At 45.9% G+C, this 23,582-nt stretch overlaps 1 protein-coding gene across 1 annotated transcript; it reads right to left on the bottom strand.

Moving 5' to 3' along the window:
• Positions 1-13,812: 13,812 nt before the first annotated feature.
• LOC140624161 (ral guanine nucleotide dissociation stimulator-like) lies at positions 13,813-23,173 on the bottom strand. The gene is made up of 12 exons (XM_072810898.1): positions 22,988-23,173; positions 22,389-22,496; positions 20,742-20,926; positions 18,973-19,166; positions 18,535-18,824; positions 17,523-17,738; positions 17,061-17,164; positions 15,818-16,559; positions 15,313-15,387; positions 14,701-14,733; positions 14,217-14,338; positions 13,813-14,021 (listed from the first exon to the last, which is right to left on the bottom strand). The coding sequence occupies exons 1-8, from the start codon at positions 23,123-23,125 to the stop codon at positions 16,466-16,468; spliced, it is 1,329 nt and encodes a 442-aa protein (XP_072666999.1). The 5' UTR covers positions 23,126-23,173; the 3' UTR covers positions 13,813-14,021; positions 14,217-14,338; positions 14,701-14,733; positions 15,313-15,387; positions 15,818-16,465.
• Between the last annotated feature and the right edge of the window lie 409 nt (positions 23,174-23,582).

The following is a 23,582-nucleotide window of genomic DNA, read 5'->3' as shown; positions in this document are numbered from 1 at the left end:
AAAAACATGCTCATTATTCTTTATCCTAAGGTACAATGTAATATCTCCTTGCATGTAAGTATGTACAAAAGAGACCCTTTCCTACTCACTTATTTGCACCTCACCTATTTTTCTAAATTTCATAAATTTACAAAGTTTATCAACATATAACCTACCACAATTAACATAAAACCTACAAATATTTTGAAAATTCGGTTTTTAGATTATTTATATCCTACATGCAGAGTTTTGCAAAAATGTCTCTTGTAGTCTGTGCTGGTCTTCTGAAATTTTTTTCTTCTCATGGGATGGATTATTTTCCAAGTGAGTTATTTAACTCCTTAAAGAACAGTGTAATACACTTTCCTGATAGTCTTTTGTGTTGCTTTTGGTAAAACATTTGCAAGAAACAATATCTGAATATGGAAAACTAGTCTAAACTTTAGTGAGGTTTAGCTAATTTAGATCTGTGGATTACTTTGATATATATATATATATATATATATATATATATATATATATGACAAAAGGAACAGTTAAATTAATCTCACATGAGATAATTCAAACCAGTGGTTATGTATTATTATCTCTATATCTTTAAAATACTTGAGAAAACATTGTTTATAAGAACATTGAAGCAGGCAATATATAAGCAAAATTAAAATGACTTTTACCAGTTTATTAAAAGAGATTTCTCAGCTAATCAAATTGCTATTCATTTTATTAGACTTTTTATATTTACTCTAGCACAACTATAATTTTGTTAGTTTATCATTAATTAACTAATATATATTCATATTGATGGACCACCTTAATATTTGCTAAGTGCTATATTGGCTTTGAAAAGACAAAGAGAAAAACATACAGTACCTCCCATCAAGGAGTTTATATATAATGAGGAGAGACAAATATATCAGGTACCATATTTTCAAGCTATGTGCTCAGGGAGTGTTATTTACTTAGTTTTTAATTCTAGCCCCCATTTTGCCTAATGGCAGAAAATGAATCTAGTCAGTTAGGGGTAGACTGAGTCACTTGAGGCTTTTCCCAATGATTTCAAGTTTAGATGAAGCCAATGTACAGTTTTTCTCTTCCATCTTCTCATACAGGGATTGATTTAAGTCCAGGAATGCTTACATATGTGGAGAAAGCAGAGTTGGTTCCCAGGCTCCTGTCTTTCTACGTGAGCATCCAATGAGCAGTAGAATCCTGTAGATCCTTAGACACCAAAATCCCTCCACACGGACATCTACCAATGTGTCCGCATTCCTCTTTGGTCCCAGAAACACCATCCTCTAGTTTTTATGGCAGCGTCCTCTCAACTCAGTTACCTCAGGTTTGTCAGCTCTTCCTCTCAGGTAACTTTTGTTCCTGTCCTTGGGGAAGGAAAGAAGAAACACAATTAGCAGCTTTCGAGGGTCACTCTGGGCTATAATTGGCTGATGAAATTCCCACATCCAAGGCACTTCACAGCAAGATCTATGTTCTGCTGTTTCTGTCTCATAGACCATAGCTTCTCTGTGGGTTTCAGACAAGTGAGGCACAATCTCTGCTACATTGGACCATTCCAACTTCTCATCTGTCTACTCTACCTTTCTAGCTAATCCTGGGCGAGCAAGCTACATGGGGGTCCTATCAAAGACCCCCTTAGGTTGGGCCCCCTGCTTCTTCCCAGACTTCCTTTCCAGCTCCCAAAAGTTTTGCTTGGACCTCTCATCCTTCTGTACCAGTAGTAAACTTGATCCACAAGTTTTCCTCCCAAATCTTTCTATCTTATACCTACTATATTAGTTTTATAGGGCTACTGTAACAAAATACCACACAGAGTGGCTCACACTTACAGAAATTTATTGTCTCACAATTCTGGAGGTTGGAAGTCCTAAATCAAGGTGTCAGCAGAGCCATGCTCTTTCTGAAACCTGTAGAGGAAGGATACTTCCTTATCTCTTCCAGCTTCTGGTAGCTCAGACATTCTTGGGCTTGTGGCAGCCTAACTACTGTCCCTGTTTCCATCTTTCCATGCTGTTTTCCCTGCATCACTTGGATGCCTTTCCTCTGTGCACTTCTGTCTCTGTGTCCAAATTTCCTCTTTTTATAAGGACACCAGTCATTTTGAATTAGAGTCCACCCTAGTGATTTTATGTTAACTTGATTATTTCTGTAAAATCCTATTTCCAAGTAAGGGTATTTTCTGAGGCACTGGGGATTAGGACTCCAGTATACCCCTTTTTTGGAGGAGGGTAGACACAATTCAACTTATAACACTTAAGACTGAAACCTTTTAAAATGCAAGAATCTGATGATTCTTTTATCTGTTTCCCATGACAATTCCATTTAGGAAATAATAGCTTTGGTATATGGCCAGAATTTGGTAGGAGTGGGTGGGGGGAAGATCTTCAGGTAATAGTGAAGAAACTCCTGAATAATAACAACAATAACAAAACCCAACATTTATTCAGTATTATGTGTCAGATGCTCTTCTAAGCACTTTGAGTATATTCACTTAACCCTCACCAATAAGAAGAATTATACACATTTTACAGATTAAACAAATATAGAGGGAGTAAAATCACATTGATTAGTACTTCATATATCATCACACAGATGACACCAGTATGCACCAAGACTTGGAGAAGCATAGAGGAAATGAGCTTTTATTAATTTAGACCACTGCTAACTCACACAATTAATGAAAATTCATGGCATTTTACTATTGTATTACATAAGTTTTCTGTCATGAAATATTTGTATTTTCTGGGGACTTTTACCTTTTTTCTCTAGTCACAGCCAAATTATCCTTGCTCACCACTACTTTACTAAATGTTCATTAACTGTGCCAATCTCTAGCACCCCATACTGATTTCTCTACCAATAATAATACTTAGAAGTATATTAATTCTGATGCCCAATTTGGGGCATATACTCAAAAGAACATATCCATATACTCAGAAGGTTTTCCTGATAGTGTTTTCTGGGCAACTGATTTTTGAAGGGGTGTATGTATGTGTGTGTGTGTGTGTGTTTTCTAAGGACAATAAGATGGAATTATCACAGGGAAGATAATGTTTTTGAGGAAAAACAGTGGAGTTCTATAACAAATAGAACTATAAAAATTTAATAGAATTATTGTAAATCTAATAGAATCATATAACTCTAATAAACATTAATATAAATTAAAAATACAAATAATGTCTAGTTTAATAGAATTCACAGATAATATTAGTTCCATTTACATATTCATTGTTAATATTTTTAATTGCTTCACTAAATCTGCCAATGAGTAACAATTATTATTCCAATGTCCAAACCTAATTTGGAATTCCCTTTAAAGTTTTTCTAGATAGCTCCCTCTCATTTCCATCCTTACCTTAAATTTGGAATGGCAGTCCCCTAGGTCTAGTCCAAATGCAAAAACAGTAGAAATGTAAACATAAAGAATCAAGACAATGTATGGGACTAAAGTAAATAAATAGATACTATAACTAATATCCCGAAGAAATAAAAGTATATTGTATCTGTGAAGTGGGGATGGGAAATCTTGGGGGGAATAATAAAATAAAATAAGAAATGCTCATAAGTTATATATGCCATATGTAAAGAAGAGGAAAAATCAGTAGTTAGAAAGTAAAAATTAAAGACATCTTTTAGAAAGTTAGACTAAACACAAGGATATGAAAATATAGTAAGAAAAAAAGAGTATCAGTCTCCAAAGTAAAAAAAAAAAAAAAAGAAAAAAAGAAAAGAAAAAAGAAAGTAGAAATATTACAAGAAAAATTTTCAGAACTGAAAAGACTCACCAAGTATTCACTTGTTGTAAAGAAACACACCTTGAGATGCATTATAAAATTGCAAACAGTGGGATGCCTGGGTGGCTCGGCATATTAAGCATCTGCCTTTGGCTCTGGGTCCTGGGATCAAGCCCTGTATTGAGCCCCACATCAGGCTTTCTGCTCAGCAGGCATCCTGCTTCTCTCTTTACTTCTGCAGCTCCCCCTGCTTGTGCTCTCTCTCTCTCTCTCTCTCAATTAAATAAATCTTTAAAAAAAAATTCAGGACATAAAAGATAAGAAACAAACAAGGATCAACTCACCATCAGCAACAATAACTGATACTAGTAACAATAAGTGATAGTAGGAAACAAAGAAGGAAATATGTCAAAAAGTGTAGAGAATATTATAGTTTTGTTCCCAGCCAAGCTGGAAAATCAAATCTTGTATGAGAACCAAATAAAGATATTTCGGATCATCTAACCACTACAATTTTAGCTTCTCTATATCCTTTTTTTAAAAAAGTTTTTATTTATTTATTCATGAGAGACAGAGACAGAGAGGCAGAGACATAGGCAGAGGGAGAAGCAGGCTCCCTGTGGGGAGCCCTGATGTGGACTCAAATCTTGGACCTTGGGATCATGCCCCGAGCCAAAGGCAGATGTTCAACCACTGAGCCACCCAGGCGTCCCTTCTCTATATCCTTTTTTTAAAAAGTCACTTGAGGGATCCCTGGGTGGCGCAGCGGTTTGGCGCTTGCCTTTGGCCCAGGGCGCGATCCTGGAGACCCGGGATCGAATCCCATGTCGGGCTCCCGGTGCGTGGAGCCTGTTTCTCCCTCTGCCTATGTCTCTGCCTCTCTCTCTCTCTCTGTGTGACTATCATGAATAAATAAAAATTAAAAAAAAATCTTTAAAAAAGTCATTTGAGGGCAGCCCCAGTGGCGCAGCAGTTTAGTGCCGCCTGCAGCCCAGCGCATGATCCTGGAGATCCTGGATGGAGTCCCACGTCAGGCTCTGAGTGGAGCCTGCTTCTCCCTCTGCCTGTGTCTCGGCCTTTCATTCTCTCTCTGTGTCTTTATGAGTAAATAAATAAAATCTTAAAAAAAAAAAAGTCAAATAAATAAAATCTAAAAAAAAAAAAAAAGTCATTTGAGCATATACTCCAGCCATCCCATCCCACTCTCCACCCCTCCCTCTGGAAAAAAAAGGAAAGGAAATGGAAGGAAGGAAAGAAGGAAAGAAAATCGAGGAAGACAAAGGCATGACATCCAGAAGACATTCAAATTCATTTGTGAATCTTTCTAGTGAGGAGTAACATCCTATCCCAGAATTGAATTTTTGTGGAGGCTGAAAATACAATCAGTCCACATTATAAGATAGAAACAAAGGATATTCACAAAGGAAATCTGATACATGTATCAAACATAAATGGGATGATTAATTCCTTTTTGTTGCCTATTGATGTGATGGATTGCATTAATTCATTTTTAGTTTTTTTTTTGTTTTGTTTTTTAACAATTTATTTATTTGAGAGAGAGAGCAGGACAGGAAGAGGGAGAGGGAGAGAAACTCAAGCTTACTCCGTACTGAGATCATGACCGAGCCAAACCAAGAGTCAGATGCCTAACCACCCAGGCACCCTGCATTAATTCATTTTTGAATTTTGAACTGATCTAGGCCCCATTTTAATAACTAGTTTAAACAAGACAAGTGATAAATATTGTGTCAGTATACCTTATAAAAAGAAAAATAAATGTCAGTAAAGAGATCTTTACTCTTTTTTTGTTGTTGTTAAAGAAGTTCATTTTATGTGGGTGGAATTCATCATTTTAAATACAAAAGAGAAAAAGAAGTCCCCGAAGGATGATATGATTTAATATGATCCTAGCTTGATTGTGGTTTTTATGCTTTCCTTCTGCAGATGGAATGTCAGATGATTTTCAGATCTTACTGGTTACAAGTATCTGGCCTCTGGAACGTTAGTGGTATTTGGCAACACTTTTTAAACATATCCTGCATAAATCATAGAAATTCACAATAGAATAGAGCTAATAACCTTTGATTAGGACTTTTAAATTGGTCTCTTTCTTCCTTTATCCTATGGTTCCTCAGGATCTTCAAAAACTTTGTGGATAGAGCTCTAACTCTGGTGGCTCTGTGTCAATTTCATAAGCTTTCATAGCCAAATAATGCTTTTTCATAACATCAAAAACTTTATGATACAATTCGCAGACCACATTTTCCTGTTTCCTAGACTGTGAATTCCAAAACAATGTTTAAAGGAATTATCCTGTTGGACCAGTGGGGTACCATTATTTGACTACCAAAGTGGATAAGATTTTAAAGGGCTAATTCTTCTAAGTATTGGTGAAGATCTGAAGCTACAGAAACTCATATACTGCTCATAGGAATGTGAATTAGTACAATCACTTTGAAAAACAGTTTGGTATTATCAGCTAAAGCTGAATCTAAATGTAGCCTGTGAGCCAATGACTTTTACTCTTTTACTCTTAGGAATATACTTGACAATAATGTGTGCGTGTATATAAGAATGTACAGTACAAGAGTACAGCATTATTAAGAACGTTCAAGGGAGTAAGAATCCATACATTCACCAACAGGAGAATAAATAAAAGAATTATGATATATTCTTTTTTTTTGTATATTTTTACTGGAGTTCAATTGCCAACATATAGCATAACACCCAGTGCTCTTCCCGTCAAGTGCCCTCCTCAGTGCCCAGTCACCCCCATCCCCTGCCCACCTCCCTTCCCCTTATCCCTTGTTCATTTCCCAGAATTAGGAGCCTCTCATGTTCTGTCTCCCTCACTGATATTTCCCACTCATTTTCTCTCCTTTCCCCTTTATTCCCTTTCACTATTTTTATATTCCCCACATGAATGAGAACATATAATGTTTGTCCTTCTCCAATTGACTTACTTCACTCAGCTTAATACCCTCCAGTTCCATCCACGTTGAAGCAAATGGTGGGTATTTGTCATTTCTGATGGCTGAGTAATAATCCATTGTATATACAGACCACATCTTCTTTATCCATTCATCTTTCGATGGACACCGAGGCTCCTTCCACAGTTTGGCCACTGTGGACATTGCTTCTGTGAACATTGGGGTGCAGGTGTCCCAGCATTTCACTGCATCTGTATCTTTGGGGTAAATCCCCAGCAGTGCAATTGCTGGGTCATAGGGCAGGTCTATTTTTAACTCTTAGAGGAACATCCACACAGTTTTCCAAGTGGCTGCACCAGTTCACATTCCCACCTACAGTGTAAGAGGGTTCCCTTTCTCCACATCCTCTCCAACAGTTGTTGTTTCCTGTCTTGTTAATTTTCCCCATTCTCACTGGTGTGAGGTGAGATCTCATTGTGGTTTTGATTTGTATTTCCCTGATGGCAAGTGATGCAGAGCATTTTCTCATGTGCTTGTTGGCCATGTCTATGTCTTCCTCTGTGAAATTTCTGTTCATGTCTTTTGCCCATTTCATGATTGGATTGTGTGTTTCTTTGTTGTTGAACTTAATAAATTCTTTATAGATCTTGGATACTAGCCCTTTATCTGATATGTCATTTGCAAATGTCTTCTCCAATTCTGTAGGTTGTCTTTTAGTTTTGTTGACTGTTTCTTTTGCTGTGCAGAAGCTTCTTGATAAAGTCCCAATAATTCATTTTTACTTTTGTTTCCCTTGCCTTCATAGATGTATCTTGCAAGAAGTGGCTGTGGCCAAGTTCAAAAAGGGTGTTGCCTGTGTTCTCCTCTAGGATTTTGATGAAATCTTGTCTCAAATTTAGATCTTTCATCCATTTTGAGTTTATCTTTGTGTGTGGTGTAAGAGAATAGTCTAATTTCATTCTTCTTCACGTGGCTGTCCAATTTTCCCAGCATCATTTATTGAAGAGACTGTCCTTTTTCCAGTGGATAGTCTTTTCTGCTTTGTCGAATATTAGTTGACCATAGAGTTGAAGGCCCATTTCTGGGTTCTTTATTCTGTTCCATTGATCTCTGTGTCTGTTTTTGTGCAGTACCACACTGTCTTGATGACCACAGCTTTGTAGTACAACCTGAAATCTGGCATTGTGATGCTGCCAGGTATGGTTTTCTTTTTCAATATTCCCCTAACTATTCGGGGTCTTTTCTGATTCCACACAAATCTTAAGATGATTTGTTCCAACTCTCTGAAGAAAGTTCATGGTATTTTGATAGCGATAGCAATAAATGTGTAAATTGCCCTGGGTAGCATTGACATTTTCACAATATTAATTCTTCCATCCATAAGCATGGAATATTTTTCCATCTCTTTGTGTCTTCCTCAATTTCTTTCAGAAGAGAGTTGTGTAGTTTTTAGGGTATAGATCCTTTACCTCTTTGGTTAGGTTTATTCCTAGGTATCTTATGCTTTTGAGTGCAATTGTAAATGGGATTGACTTCTTCATTTCTCTTTCTTCAGTCTCATTGTTAGTGGATGGGAATGCCACTGATTTCTGGGCATTGATTTTGTATCCTGTCACATTGCTGAATTGCTGTAGGAGTTCTAGCAATCTTGGGGTGGAGTCCTTTGGATTTTCTATGTAGAGTATACATGTCATCTGCAAAGAGGGAGAGTTTGGCTTCTTCTTTGCCAATTTAAATACCTTTTATTGCTGAGGCTAGGACTTCTAGTACTACGTTGAATAGTAGTGGTGAGAGTGGACATCCCTGTCTTGTTCCTGATCTTAGGGGAAAGGCTCCCAGTGTTTCCCCATTGAGAATGATATTTGCTGTGGGCTTTTTGTAGTTGGCTTTTAAGATGCTGAGGAATGTTCCCTTTATCCCTATACTCTGAAGAGTTTTGATCAGTAATGGATGCTGTATTTTGTCAAATGCTTTCTCTGCATCTATTGAGAGGATCATATCATTCTTGTTTTTTGTCTTGTTGATATGATCTATCATGTTGATTCCTTTACGAGTGTTGAACCAGCCTTGCATCCCGGGGATAAATCCTACTTGGTCATGGTGAATAATCTTCTTAATGTCCTATTGAACCCTATTGGCTAGTATCTTGTTTAGAATTTTTGCACCTGTGTTCATCAGGGATATTGGTCTATAATTCTCTTCTTTGGTGGGGGTCTTTGTCTGTTTTTGGAATTAAGGTGATGCTGGCCTCATAGAACGAGTTTGGAAGTATTCCATCCCTTTCTATCTTTTGGAACAGCTTTAGTAGAATAGGTATGGTTTCTTCTTTAAACGTTTGATAGAATTCCCCTGGGAAACCATCTGGACTTTTGTGTCTTGGGAGGTTTCTGATGACTGCTTCAGTTTACTTCCTGGTTATTGGCCTGTTCAGGTTTTCTATTTCTTCCTGTTCCAGGTTTGGTAATTTGTGGTTTTCCAGAAATGCATCCATTTCTTCTCATAATATGGTTTTAAAATCGTTCGTATTTCCTTGGTATTGGTTGTGATCTCTCCTTTTTCATTCGTGATTTTAGCAATTTGAGCCTTTTTTCTTTTAATAAGGCTGGATAGGGGTTTATCTATTTTATTAATTCTTTCAAAGAACCAGCTCCTGGTTTTGTTGATCTGTTCCACAGTTCTTCTGGTCTCTATTTCATTGAGTTCCGCTCGAATCTTTATTAACTCTCTTCTTCTGCTGGGTGTAGGTTTTATTTGCTGTTCTCTCTCCAGTTCCTTTAGGTGCAAGGTTAGCTTGTGTATTTGAGGTTTTTTTTTTTTCCAATTTTTTGAGGGATGCTTGTATTGTGGTGTATTTCCTTCTTAGGACTGCTTTTGCTGTATCCCAAAGACTTTGAGCAGTTGTATCTTCATTCTCATTTTTTTCCATGAATCTTTTTAACTCTTCTCTAATTTCATGGTTGACCCTTTCATCTTTTAGCAGAATGGTCTTTAACCTCCACGTGTTTGAATTTCTTCCAAATTTCTTCTTGTGATTGAGTTCAAGTTTCAAAGCATTATGGTCTGAAAATATGCAGGGGTAATCCCAATCTTTTGGTATCGGTTAAGACCTGATTTGTGACCCAGTATGTGGTCTATTCTGGAGAAAGTTTCATGTGCACTTGAGAAGAATGTGTATTCAGTTGTGTTCAGAGGCAAAGTTCTGTAAATATCTGTGAAATCCATCTGGTCCAGTGTATCATTTAAAGCTCTTGTTTCTTTGGAGATGTTGTGCTTAGATCTCTCATTTGCAGAAAGCACCGTGTTGAGGTCTCCCAGTGTAAGTGTATTATTATCTAAGTATGTCTTTACTTTGGTTATTAATTGATTGATATGCTTGGCAGCTCCCACATTAGGGGCATAAATATTCATGATTGTTAGGTCCTCTTGTTGGATAGAGCCTTTAAGTGTCCCTCTTCATCTCTTACTACAGTCTTTGGGATAAACTTTATCTGATATGAGGATTGCTACCCCTGATTTCTTTTCAGGACCATTTGAATGGTAAATCGTTCTCCAACCTTTCATTTTCAGGCTGTAGGTATCCTTAGGTCTAAAAAGAGTCTCTTGTAGATGGCAAATAGATGGGTCTTGCTTTTTTTATCCAGTCTGAAACGCTGTGTCTTTTGATGGGATCATTAAGCCCATTCACGTTCAGAGTTACTTTTGAAAGATATGAATTTAGTGTCATCATAATACCTATTCAGTCCCTGTTTTTGTGGATTATTTCTTTAGTCTTCCTCTTTCTTTTACAGAGTCCCCCTTAATATTTCTTGCAGAACTGGTTTGGTGGTCACATATCTTTCAGTTTCTGCCTATCTTGAAAGCTCTTTATCTCTCCTTCTATTCTGAATGAGAGCCTTGCTGGATAGAGTATTCTTGGCTGCATGTTCTTCTTATTTAGGACCCTGAATATATCCTGCCAGCCCTTTTTGGCCTGCCAGGTCTCTGTGGAGAGGTCTGCTGTTGATCTAATATTTCTCCCCATAAAAGTCAGAGATTTCTTGTCTCTTGCTGCTTTAAGGATCTTCTCTTCTATCTTTGGAATTTGCAAGTTTCACTATTAAATGTCGAGGTGTTGAGTGGTTTTTATTGATTTCAGGGGGAGGGAATCTCTCTATTTCCTGGATCTGGAATGCCTGTTTCCCTTCCCAAGTTAGGAAAGTTCTCAGCTATGATTTGTTCAAATACAGTTTCTGGACCGCTGTTCCTTTCAGTGCCCTCAGGAACCCCAATTAAACATAGATTTTTCGTTCTTTTATTTCCCTTAACCTATCCTCATGATCTTTTAATTGTTTTTTCTCTTTTTTCCTCAGTTTCCCTCTTTGCCATCAACTTGTCTTCTATCACTCACTCATTCTTGTACCTTGTTAACCCTTGTCGTTAGGACCTCTAGTTTGGATTGCATCTCATTTAATTGATTTTTAATTTCTGCCTGATTAGATCTAAATTCTGCAGTCATGAAGTCTCTTGAGTCCTTTACCCTTTTTTCTAGAGACACCAGTAGCTTTATAATTGTGCTTTTGAATTGGCTTTCTGACATTGAATTGTAATCCAAATTCTGTAACTCTGTGGGAGAGAGGACTGTTTCTGCTTCTCTCTTTTGAGGTTAGTTTTTCCTTCTAGTCATCTTGCTCAGTGCAGAGTGGCCAAAAACAAGTTGTATTAGGAAAAGGAGAAAAAGAGAGAAGAGAAAAAAGAAAAAGAAAAAAGAAAGAAGAAAAGAAAGAGAAAAAACGGGGGGAAGCAAACAAGAAAACAAAAAGCAAGGTGGAGTATCCTCTGATTCTGTATACTGTACATTCCTCCACTTCCCCTGGAACTTTCCAGTGCTGCTTGGTCAATAACTGGCTTTTCCCCTGTCGGTCTAATGGGTCTTCTGGGGGAGAGGCCTGCTGTGCTGGTGTGAGCACACACCAGGTGTGAGCACCTGGGGGAGCTGCTCAGCCCCTGCCTGGTGCACTGGCTCAGTGAGACCTGTTCATCCTGTGAGGCCCCTGCTCCGTCCCAGGTACAAGGTGACACCAGGAGGAACAGCCACAGTGGCAGCGGCCAGCTCCCCAGCCCTGGAGTCAGCTCCCGCAGTAGCTACCGCAGCTCCTGGTCCACAGGGGCCTGGATGCTTTGGGGATGGGGTGCTGACCTGCACAGCTCAGGGCCCCCTGGGGCAGGAGCCTCCTTGCTGTCCTGGGCCCTCCAGCCTCCGCCTGTCCCAGGGGAGGCCAGGTCCTGGGATGTGTCCCCCTGGTGCCCTGGGCTCCAGGGCCTGTGCTGCTGGAATCATGCTCCCGGGCCCTGCAGCCCTTTAGGGAGCTCTGCCGCAGGGTAGGGCCTCCCCCCGGGGCGCAGGTGCTCTGTCAGTACCCCTGGGAGCCTAAGGGCATCCCCACCCTCCTGGGATCCTGTCCCAACTCCCTGCGAGCGCCTTTCCGTCTGGGAAGGTTGGTGATGCTCCTGCTCCTCTGGGCAGGGCTCTCCTATCCTGGGGGCCCTCACCCTGGGGCCTTAGCCCGGCTCCTCGAGGCCCCTCCCCTTTGGAGGCTTTTTTATTTCTTTACTTTTTCCCCGTCTTCCTACCTTGATAGAAGCACGAACTCTTCTCGCTGCAGCCTTCCAGCTTCTCTCTCTTTAAATCTCAGGCCGAATTCGTAGGTTTTCAGGATGATGTGAAAGTTATCCAGGTAAGTTGGTGGTGCAGGTGACCTGGGGACCCTCCTTTTCCCCCACCTTGCCCCCTCCCCCATTCGTAGTGATTATTGATAGGAATATATTTATTGCCATCTGATCCCTCAGGTCATCTTTCACAGCTCCTGACAGGAAAGGTTCAGGCGCCCCCATGACATAACTGGAGTACAAGACCTAAGGGGTCAGGCTCAGTTAGCGATTTCAGACAAGACAGTGTAGGTGTGTACACTGAGACCGAGTGTGCAAACTGGTGAATGTCTGGGACCACGGACATCAGAAAAACAAAGACCTAAAAGTCACCTCGTCCAGCAAGGAGAGTGTGGGGGTTTCTCTGGCCAAACCATTATTCTGGCAAGGGAGAACCAATGTCTGACCTGTCAGGTCCCAGCCAGGGCAGAGCAGCCACTATGTCCTGGACCAAGAAGCTGGGGCCTTCAGGGAATTTCTGCCCTCAAGAGAGCTGCCCAGGGAAATACAGGGAGGCAGGAAATCCTAGCTCAGAAGTCAGCACAGATGTTCATGGAACCTGGCCCAGGTGTGGCGTTCAATGTGCACAAATATCTTTCCCCCTCATGCACACCAAGAGGGAAAGGGACTTCAAAGATCACTGACGAGGATCCCAGGAGGATTCCAGTCTTGGTCAGGGCTGAACTTGGGACCCCGAGAGCAAGACTGAGGATGGAAAGCCCTGCCTGCCCTTATTTCAACCACTAATTATCTTCCCCTGGCCTCATGCCTTCCATGTGCAGCATAGGGTCTCTTTGCATATGTGTCCCCACTTTAGTGTTGATGCAATTGCAGAGGTTGAACTAGATAACTACACACTCCGAATAATGGGAATGTCAAACCCCAAACCCAAGCCAAAATAATCCACATCAGAAAAAGTGGCAAGAAAAAGTCCTCCTTCCTTTAAAGTGTACAAAGGGAGCCCCTGTCCTGGGGCAGGAGCTGGTTCTGGTGGGTGGTCCCCTTCAAGACCCCCAGGTCAGTGGTGGTTGCTGTTCCTGTGGAAGTCCCTGCAACCTCTAAATCTCAGCAGCTCTGAAGGGGTGTCTCTGCTGTCTGCCCAAGTTCCTGATACTGTCCTCTGAGGAAGGGGGGCTTGGGGATGCCCTTCAGTAGCTGGGGAGGAGGGCTGGATCTTCGACTTTTTCCCACATACAGGAGCTGGTGACTCTGTAAGATTTCTCATTTAAAATGAGCATAAGAGGGTCACCTGGGTGGCTCAGTGTTTGGGCGTCTGCCTTTGTCTCAGATCCTGACCCTGGAGCCCTGTGTTTGAGGCCCATGACAGCCCCCCCCCCCCACAGAGAGCCTGCCTCTCTCTCTGTGTCTGTCATGAATAAAGAAAGAATATCTAGGGGAAAAAGATAGAAAATGAATATGAGACTCTTTAATTCTTATAAATTACTATAGGAAGTAAAAGACCCAAACTACTCTTGGACTGTAAAGAGGCTTTAATATTATAACATTGAAATCTACCATTTACTAGTTAAGACAATGAAATATTGGTCCTCCCAATAAGTGAAGAGGCGGGAGGAAGTGGTGTCGAGCAGACAGGCCCCGTGCTCAGGCCTGAGGGTGACTGCGGCCAGTTCTTCCTGTCTGTGAGGAGGTTCGGGGCTCCAGCTGGCAGGACAGGATGTAGCTAAGGACAGAGTGACACGTGTGAGTTGAGCAGGAGCTTCAGTTCAGGAGTCTTTCCTGGTATTTTCCAAGGAGCTGGAGCCTGGTGCCCCAGCAGCAGGGCTGCAGGCTGCCCCAGGAGCCAAAGAAGAAGAATCCCTGGAGTGGCCACCTGAGGAGGCTCCCCCTGCCCTCACTCAGCCCTGATGAGCCTCACCTCTCCTCTTCACTGAGCCACTTCCCAGACTGGAACCAGGCCCTAAATGGATACTCGGGCTCTATGTGGTACCGATCTGCAGCCACCTGGAGCAGCAGGATCTCGGTCATGACTCTGTACTCCTGGGCCGAGAGAGAAGGACAGGATGCATGAGGAGCCTGGGTGGGGAAGCAGCAAGGTCTTCGGGGGCTGCGCACGGGGACAGGAGACTGGTGCTGGGTCTCTGACACGTGGCGACCCCCCATCCTGCAAACTCATCCAGTCCCAATTTGTTCTCAGAGGTGAGTATACACCACCCCTGCTCTGGCCAGGTGTCCTTGATGGCCATGCCTCTATCCTCACCAACTGCATGGGACTTTTCCTTTATTAGAGAACTATTCCCAAAAATGTGACAATGAGGGGATGGAGGCCAGGAATGGTCCTCCCAGGGACACCTCTGACAGCCACGGCCCTACCCTTCCCTGCAGGTCATAGAGAGCCTCACCTTATTCTTCTTCCGGTGGTTGACCTCATTGCCCTGGAAAGCAGACAAGCACAGTCCATCAGCGAGAGGCCTCCGGTGCTACTGGCTGCTGCTACCCACCCCTCTTACGCCGCCCTAGGGCCAGGCACACAGGGGCCAAGACTCCCTGGATGACAGGACTGCGATCCAGGCCAGGCGCTGGGAGCCAGGGAAAGGAAGACCTGGGCGGGAGGGGGGGGGGGGGGTTCTGGCATCCTGGAGCACAGGATGGGGAGGCCAAAGCCTCAGGTGGGCAGGAGATGCAAGTCTCGTTAAGTGCCCGCTCAGGCTGGGGATCCTGACATCACACTGCCCCCACAGGCAACTTCAAGGGACAGGCTGAGGCCAACCCAGCCTGACCTCGTGCTGCTTGGCATTCAGGCCACAGACTTGATCTCGGGACCAGTGAACTAGGTGCAGCCTCCCTTCACTCCTCCCAGACATGGGCCCGGAACCTTGGCTCCCAGGGCAGCAGGGAGGCTGTCATGAGGGGAAGATTTGCCAAGGACTGAGAGCTCACGGCTCGGTTCAGGGGCCCTGTGCTCCCCCACATCAGGACTCCGGCACCTCCATCCCAGCCCTGGGCTCACGCACCTCCAGGTACTCCTCCATGGCAGTATCCAGCATGAACAGGTCAGTGAGGAAGGTGCCCAGGAAGGGGACAACACCCTGTGTCGGGGAGTGGGGGGTGGAATGAGGCCCTGCTCTCATGTCCATAGGGATCCTCCCTGGGACAGGTCAGCCCCCCAGCCCACCCACCCCAGCTCCCCACCTGGTGCCAACCAGGACCCTTGGGGGCCTCCCCTGGGTTCCCCTCCCTCACCCTCCGAGAACACCAGAGTCCTAAGCATGTCAAGGGCGTGCTGTAGAACATTGGTGTGTAGGTGGCCCTGGGCCCCTGCCCCCCTACAAACACATTTGTTTCCAGCTTTACAGACCCTCCTCTGGGCCACTTCGAAAGAAGGGTTGTAGAAGCTGTGGCAACAGGAGGCAGAACTGGAGTTGGAAGGCCCCATCTGTCTTGATTTGGGGGCTTCCAGCTTTCAGGGAAGACCCCCTATCCTCTGGGCTTGAGGCCACGTATCTGGGGCACGCTCACCTTCTGCTGCTGCCGCCTCTTCCATGCTCTCTGCACATTTATCCCCAGGGCTCCAAGTTTAGATGGCCGTTCCTGCAGGGCCAAGGACAAGTTCCTCAAGACCATGATCACCTCCGACCGCTTCTCCCCACCATCTTTGACTTCAGACCCTGGACATCCGATCCAAGGCAGAGGGTTGAATGCTACGTTATCCTTAAGCCTGCCATGAGTGATTCTAGAACAACCTCAGCTCCAACATTCACTCCCTGTGTGACCTTGAGCTTGCAGCCTGGCCTCCCTGAGCCTGGTTCCTCACTGGGAAAGGTGAGAATTCCACCTCCCTCCCTTGGTCTCCCGAGGACCCAGGGTCCTATTCCTACCATCATTGTTGTGGCCCTCAGCCCATGCAAACCCCTCACTGAGCAGAGGCCTGTCCTCTGGGCGTTCAAGTTTGGGAGAGGCCCCCATCTGGACCAGCTGGTGACAGGGAGCGCGTGTGTCCAGCCTAGGGATTCTGGTCGAGCAGCAACTGCTTTTCCACCCCTTGTGGATTTTCACCCCAGGCTGCATCCGTGTTCATGCCGAAGGCTTCACTCGCTGAAGGAATGCTCCGGGCCAGTCCCTAATTCACTCACGAAGGACACCGTTGCTCCCACGCCTCCTCTCTTTCTATCCCAACACCTTCCATACTACCTTGAGAAGCAGGTTCCTGCTCTGGGGATTGTCTTTGCTGCACAGTTTTTTAAATGTTCGAATCTTCTTCCTGAGTAGAGAGAAAGAAGGCAGGACGGGTGTTGGAACACTATGGTAGGGTTGAGTGCAAGTCCCTTTGATCTGAGACCTCAAAGGAGTCCAACTGCTGGATCAGGGTTTTCTTTGGGTTCCTCTGAGCACTCAGGTCATTGAAGGACATGGGAGGGAGCTCTCTTGTGGGTCATCCGGTGCATCCAATCACCTATTAATTGAACAGCTCTGCATTGGTCAGTTTTGGTTTCAATTGGGAAGAGACTCTAGTTGCTGTGATTTCACATCCAAAAACTTTTAATTCAGCTCAGCCCAGTCTCCCCAAATGGGGACATTTGGAGGCATGGTGGCCTATTCCCCAGGCAGGCTGAGAAAATAACCTGCCCGCCTGCCTGCCCACATCCTGTTGTCACGGTTTGCTGCCTCCTAGGAAGTCCAGGGTGACTGAGGGGGGCAGATAGAATAGGCATATGGGACATCCCTCATGCTTCATGGTCCTTCTGGAGAGAGGACCCCTCACCTGGAAACTTTGGCCCATGTGTTCTTCAGGCGGTGAATTGAGACACTCTGCAGAGCAGAGAGGATGGCGTGCATGGAGGAGTAGTTCCGTAAGGCTTGGCAGGCCTGGGGAGGAAGAGCATGAGCTGTCAGGTGGACAGCAGGAGCCCTATTTGCTGGAGAGCTGCACTCTGCTTCAGTGTTAGTCTCCTCTCCTGGATGAGACAGATGTCCAGGGACCTACAGAAGGGCACGTGGAAGACCCTGCGAGGAGCCCTGCTGGGGAGAGGGGGCATTTTCCTTCCCTCCAAGGAAAGAGTCATGTGGGAACTGAGCATCCCAACATTGGGCCATGCAAGGAAAGGTCAGCATGCCCCCAGAAAGAAGAACTCAGACCAGAGACTTCAAGCTTGAGAACTGATCAAGGGAAGAGCAGTTCCCAAGGCTCAGGAGAGCAGGTCAGCTGGGCCTCCCGTAGGCTTACCTTGGCCACCTTGATCCAGTGCTCCACCACCACGGCCCTGTCCCGGGCTGTCATGTGTGCATTGCCGAGGCAGGTGGTGATGACACAGTTGGCCACGTTGTTGAACTGGCTGATGGTGGCACTGACTGTGCATGTCAGGTGCTCATATCCAGGCTCATTTCTCTTGGACCAGATGGAGCCCAGGCACTGTTGAGGCTGCACCTTCTTGAACAGATCCTAGAGAATAGGGGGACGCTCACTCACACAGCCATTGCACATGCAAGATTCATGTCCTACATAGGGGTCCCCTGTCAGAGCTGGGGCCCAGCAAGTGCAGAAAGTGACCTGAACCCAGTTAGAGTTCCTGGACTGACTGCACTCCATTCCTTTTCCCTGAGGGAGCCCAGTACAGGATGAACGAGGTGCAGATACTGCCCATAGGGTGGGAGGAGGGCATTTGTACCCTGATCATCCCCAGTAACTTCAAGTTACAGGTGGCAGTTCAAGGGGGCTCCTCAGGGGGGAGGAGGAGCCCTCCCACTGTTCCCCTCCCACTGTTCACACCTCTGGTCTTCCTCCCCTCTCAGCAGCACATTATCACAGAGGGAGGGACAGCCACAGATTTGTCTGCCTCACTGTACTTCAGCACACATTAGATGCCTAAAATGTGTGGGGTGCTCAGCCTCCAAGGCAGGTGCGTGGGTGAACCGTGGGTGCGGCCGCACACGGTGAGTTGCCCCCCGCCCCCCCCAAGGACCAGGGCCTGCCCCTTCGCCCATCGGTTCTGGCTCATTTAATGGACACAGGAGCTCTGCGTCAGTCCTTCCCAGGGTCTAGCTCCACAGTCTGCAGCTGGACCGTGAGAGCAAGGGTTTGAGGAACTGGACAGGTTGATGTGGTTGGTAAGGGATGGAGCTGAGATCTGGACCCTGACTATACAAGCCCACCTCAGGGAAGGGTAGGTCTGGGGCAGATGACGGCAGAAAGCAAGCCTGCCCCAGCCCCGACCCCGGCCTGGGCGCCCAGCGCTCACCACGTCTATGGAGGTCAACTGCTCTGCCACCAGCTTGGGAGGGAAGGCCATGAGCCCGGGCTGCTCCTCATGCTGTTGGTGCTCAGGGGTTCCGCACCAGGGGCAAGTCTCCTCTGGGGCTAGAGGTGGCTCTGTCTTTGTGCTTAGGGAAGGAGCGACAATCCCCAGGAAGGCTGGTGGTGGAACTGACTGCAGCTCATGACCTGGCACACATGAAGAAGGCACGAGCTCTTGTCCCAGGTCTGGAACAGCTGACGGAGGAGATGCTGGAAGGAGCCGTGGAGCTGGAACTGGGATAGGATAAAGAGAAAGGTTTGTCCATGGGACTGACTTGCCCCATGTCCTTCCAAAAACAGGGCAGAGTCCATGGCCGATAGAGAAACACCCAGCCCCTGAACCCCATCCTGGATAGTCTGCCCAGCTTGCAATCCACCTTACCCTCTGACTCTGCATCTGCCTCAGTGAGCTGCAGAAGTTCCCGTGGCATCACGATAATGGGGGCATGGCAATACAGGTCATACAGATTTGCCTGCACCCAGGACTCCTGTACTTCAAAGCAGGCACAGTGCAGGGACGGCCAGGTGTCCTGCAGGTTCTGGTCAGGCCAGGTCCCCAAGATGGGAGAGAGGGTGCTGGGGAGAGTCATATGCGGAGCAGCATCAGAGCATGGCCTTTCATGCCACATGGTACTCCCATAGCACCATTCTTTCTGTGTGGGTCCCCGAGAATGTCCCCAGCATAACTTCCAACCCCCCACCCCCTCGGGCGCTGTCCTTGCAGCGGACAACCTGGTCATCCAGAAAACGTGTATGAGTCTGGTTTTTCTACTTATCCTCTTGTCTCAAAGGCCCAGGGCCTCGTCTACTCCATCCTCCATGCACACTGGTATCGGGGCTTAGGTTTGGCAGATTGGTGAGTGGTCTGTTCACCAAAGCTTCTGTTCTTGGCCCCAGTGGTGGAGGTCAGAAGAGGTGGTAGGAGAGCGGTGCAGGAGGAGCAAGATGGGACAGTTATAGGGATGGATGTTTGAGGCACCGAATTGGCCCAGACTGTGCTCCGCTCCCCAGAGGGCTTGGAACCCCATCTACAGCTCTCTTTGACTCATTTGCCTCTTCACAGGAAGCCCCCAAATGAAGGCCTCCCAATGGAAATCAAGAGATCTATGGGATCCATGGCTCTGAGAGTCACTCCCCAGCCAAAAACCCTTAGTCTCCCAATGTGCTCTGTGGAGGAATTAAGGTTCTCCTTCTGGATCCAGAGATCAATCAAAGTTTTACTTGATCTTTCCCAAAAATATTTTAAAGATATTTTTTAATTAGAGAGAGAGAGAGAGAGAATAAGCATGGTAAGCAGGCTCCCCACTGAGCCGGGAGTCCAATGTAGGGCTCAAACACAGGACCTGGGATAACGACTTGACCTGATGGCAGAGGCCTACCTGACCGAGCCACCCAGTGCCCTTACTTGATCTTATCGTCCATGATAATGGTCCAGATATGGGTGGATCCATTCATCCCTTGAGGCAGCCATGAAGATGTCACATATAACAAACTATGGACATGTGTGCCTACGACATGCAGAGTGATTGACTCTCTGACACTCTGATTAGTCTTGGGACCCAGACACTATATCTTCTTTATTCCTTCAATTATCTCAGTGACTAGAAATGTGTCTGCAATACTCGGTGCTTAATACGTATTATGGGATGAAGGAATCCCAACCAGCACTTTCCATATACTGAGTGGACCTTGAGCTGCTCGGCCTTTCCCCAGTGACCTCTACTCTGGCCACATAAAGGACAAGTTAGATGGACCAGTTAGATGGACAAGTATCAGGACCAGTTAGATGGAATCCCAGAAGTCCTTTGTAAACAGGAAAACTGCTTGCTTTGCACGTGCTTCTGTAAACCCAGAAGTGCAACAGGCCCATGAGGGTTGATGAGGAGAGCTTCTCCGCTGGGGAGAGACAACTGCTATACAGGAAGATGCCCAGTAGCCCTTTCTACAGAGCCAGGCACCAGAGAAGTCTGTTCCATGTTTTCTGCCAGGATTGCCCACAGTAGCCCCATGAGGTTCATCCTCTTACCCCAGCACTTTTCCAGAGGAGCAAAAGGAAGCTCAGAGAGGTGCAGTGACATTCCCAAAACATACTGGTAGTAGAGGCGAGCCCCCCGCCCCCTAGCTGTGTATGGAGTGTATAGCTCCACTCACCTGGAGAATTGCTGGCCCAGGACCTGTTGGGCTGTGGTGAACAATTGGTAGAGACAAGAAATGACTGGGTTGTTGGCGAGGCTTCTGTTCTGGGAGGATGGTACGAAGGACTGTAGAAAACCATCCACTCTCCCTTCTCTGAGCGTCAGCATGGTCCTGGCCTCACCCAGGGATACGGTTGATTCCTTTTCACACCAGAGACACAAGGAGGGGCATAGTAGTCAGCTTCCAAACCATGAACCACTGGGAAGATCAGGGTCGGCGCTCAGACCAGAGACTCCCATCCCCTCGGGAAGTTGTACAGAACAAGGGCCTTGAGTGCCCACACAGAAAAGGTTTGAGGCTTCAAAGTGGCATTGGCTTTAGGGAAGACATGGTAAACCATTGGTAATTTCAACACATTCTGTTAGCTGAGCAACAACAGCATTCCTCTCAACTAATAGCTTTTATGAAGACCAGGATGCCACGGAGTCTTCAGTTACATCCCCACTACCACTAGAGCACAGAGGCCTAGACCCTCAAATGCTGCTCAAGATCACATACACTGGGGCTGAGAAGAGACCAGAGCATGGGCTGCATGGGGTTTCCCTTAAGCTGATGTGGCTTGGGCTGTTCCTGACCTAGGGAGGAAGGGTCAGGGGAAAACTCCCTTCTCCTGCAGGACCCAAGGGCATCAGTTGTTTCTAGTCTGGGTTCTGGGCTTGCCCTGATCATCTCTGGGTCTTGAGTTTGACCATGAATGTGGACCTGTTCTCACCGCAGGCCTTCAATGGATATAGTTGGTGGCCTGATGGCCCTGTGCTTGTTAGGGGAAATGGAGGAGTTGAACTCTTAGAGCAACTCATCCCAGATTTCCTGGGTGGATCATTACAAAAAGAGCCAGCTACTGGTGCCAGGAAGCATCAGAGGCCTTCCTTCTAATCTGGGGTTCCAGGTTATGGCAGATCTAGCAACCAAAACAGTCTGTGGGGACACATAAGGTGCTCCTTGCAGCACTGCAGAGATGGCAAGAGAATGGCATCAGGTCAAGTGCCAAGGGCCTTGAAAGTCTGAATCCCTGTGGCAGACGGCCTCATTGATGGAGGACTACGAAGACCTATAGGGATACAGCTCATAGCTTTTGGGCCTACAATGATCTGATGTGTTCTGAGAGACGACATGTTATTGAGAAACATATAGAGAGAATCTACAGAGAGAAACTGTATAAACATTCTGTATGAAAACATATAGGATGGCTTCATCCCACGTTTCCTTTTGTGTTAAATCACCCTCTTTAGTGTGATGATTTGGAAGGGCTCGGAGAAGGTCTGCAGGGACAGTGGAACTGGCTTCTACACAGTATATCTGGGACGAGTAGTTGAAATAATAAAAACAGAAGTAAAACGCAAAGATACTCATGGCTTTGTGAAAAACAAAACAAAACAACCCCCCACCAACTCCTCAAAAACATGAACTATATTCTGCACCATTCTAACACAGATGAAGAGCATCTTCATACTTAGCTGGAGGCTAGGCATTGAGGTTCAGATCTCTTTGCGGTGGGGTCTGTGGGACACTCATGTGGAAACACTGTGGGAGGGCCCCAGGTTTCTCTCCATGTTTGTGTGGGGGCCATATTTCTGTGGTGAGCCCTCTTCCCTTTCTCACCTCAGAACAGCACCGATCCCTGTTTGTCGGGTGCACCCGATCATTGTCTAGGGAGTTGGAGTAGTTGAAGCCACAGACCATCTCCTCCAAGATCTCCTGGGTGCAGCTCTGCAAATACAGTGCCCCGTATATACAGGGCCAAGAGACATTAGGGTCCTCCCTCAACATCACCCCCAAGGGGACACCCCCATTAGAAATCGTGTTCTCCTGTTCAGGCCAGAGGGGCAGCTGTGGAGACATCTGGCAAGGAGGAAGCCAGATGAAAGAGGCTCTTGGGCTCATGACTAACATATTGGAAGTTGAGCTTGGTCCTCAGCACTCCCCTTCTCATCTTGCCTGCTATGACCTGGGGTCTGAACACTAAATATGTGTCAGGCTTCCAACACCTGGCAGCTGGTCTGTGCCCAGGAAGGGCATGATCCTCTCCTCTGTCCCCTCTATACATGCACACACACATACACACACAGACCCAGACACACTCACACACTCATAAACACACAGACACACACACACAATGAGGTGTAAGAGGTGTGAGCCCGCTCAGCTGAGATCACAGTGTGCCTGCTATCCAGTGGCCTCCCCAAGTTGCCTTGTGGTACCTGTTGAGGTCTCCCGCCACATAACCAGAAGCTTCGGAGAAGAGGGCCGAGCTGACATCGACAGCTACATGAACATCTCTTGCTCTGGACTCTCCTGAGCCCAGAGCACCTCAAAGTAGGACAACAGCAAGAGGACATCTTGTTCTCTTGACCATCTCCAGTAAAGTGAGCAGTTGTAGAATGCAGGTGCCTGGTTACCAGAGTTCTAAATCAGTTGTGGGCCTGTCACCAAGGAAGTGACATCACTTTTTCAAGCTACTGGGACCTGGGCCCCTTCCTTCAGGTAGCCCTATCCAGAGCCCCTTCTTGGCAGATGACTGCTTACCCCATGCCATCCCCTTAACTGTACATCATGAGCCAAAAGATGCCATAGACACAACTCTCTGAACATGCAAGTGGGGCCTACCTTTGAGAACATGGAGCTGAATTCAGACCTTTATTTCTGTGTTTTCCCAGTGCTGTGTCTTACCTAACCCACTGGGTCTCTCAAATAGTCCACAGTTTCCCAACCTGCACTGTGGGGTCAGCCTAGAATCTACTTCCTAGGCACATCACCAGGGGTCTATGGATGATATTTATAATGCGTGTGGGCTGG

This window comes from Canis lupus, chromosome 34 (assembly GCF_048164855.1).
Source record: "Canis lupus baileyi chromosome 34, mCanLup2.hap1, whole genome shotgun sequence".
Classification (NCBI taxonomy): domain Eukaryota; kingdom Metazoa; phylum Chordata; class Mammalia; order Carnivora; family Canidae; genus Canis; species Canis lupus.
This window is presented reverse-complemented; position numbering and strand designations above follow the sequence as displayed.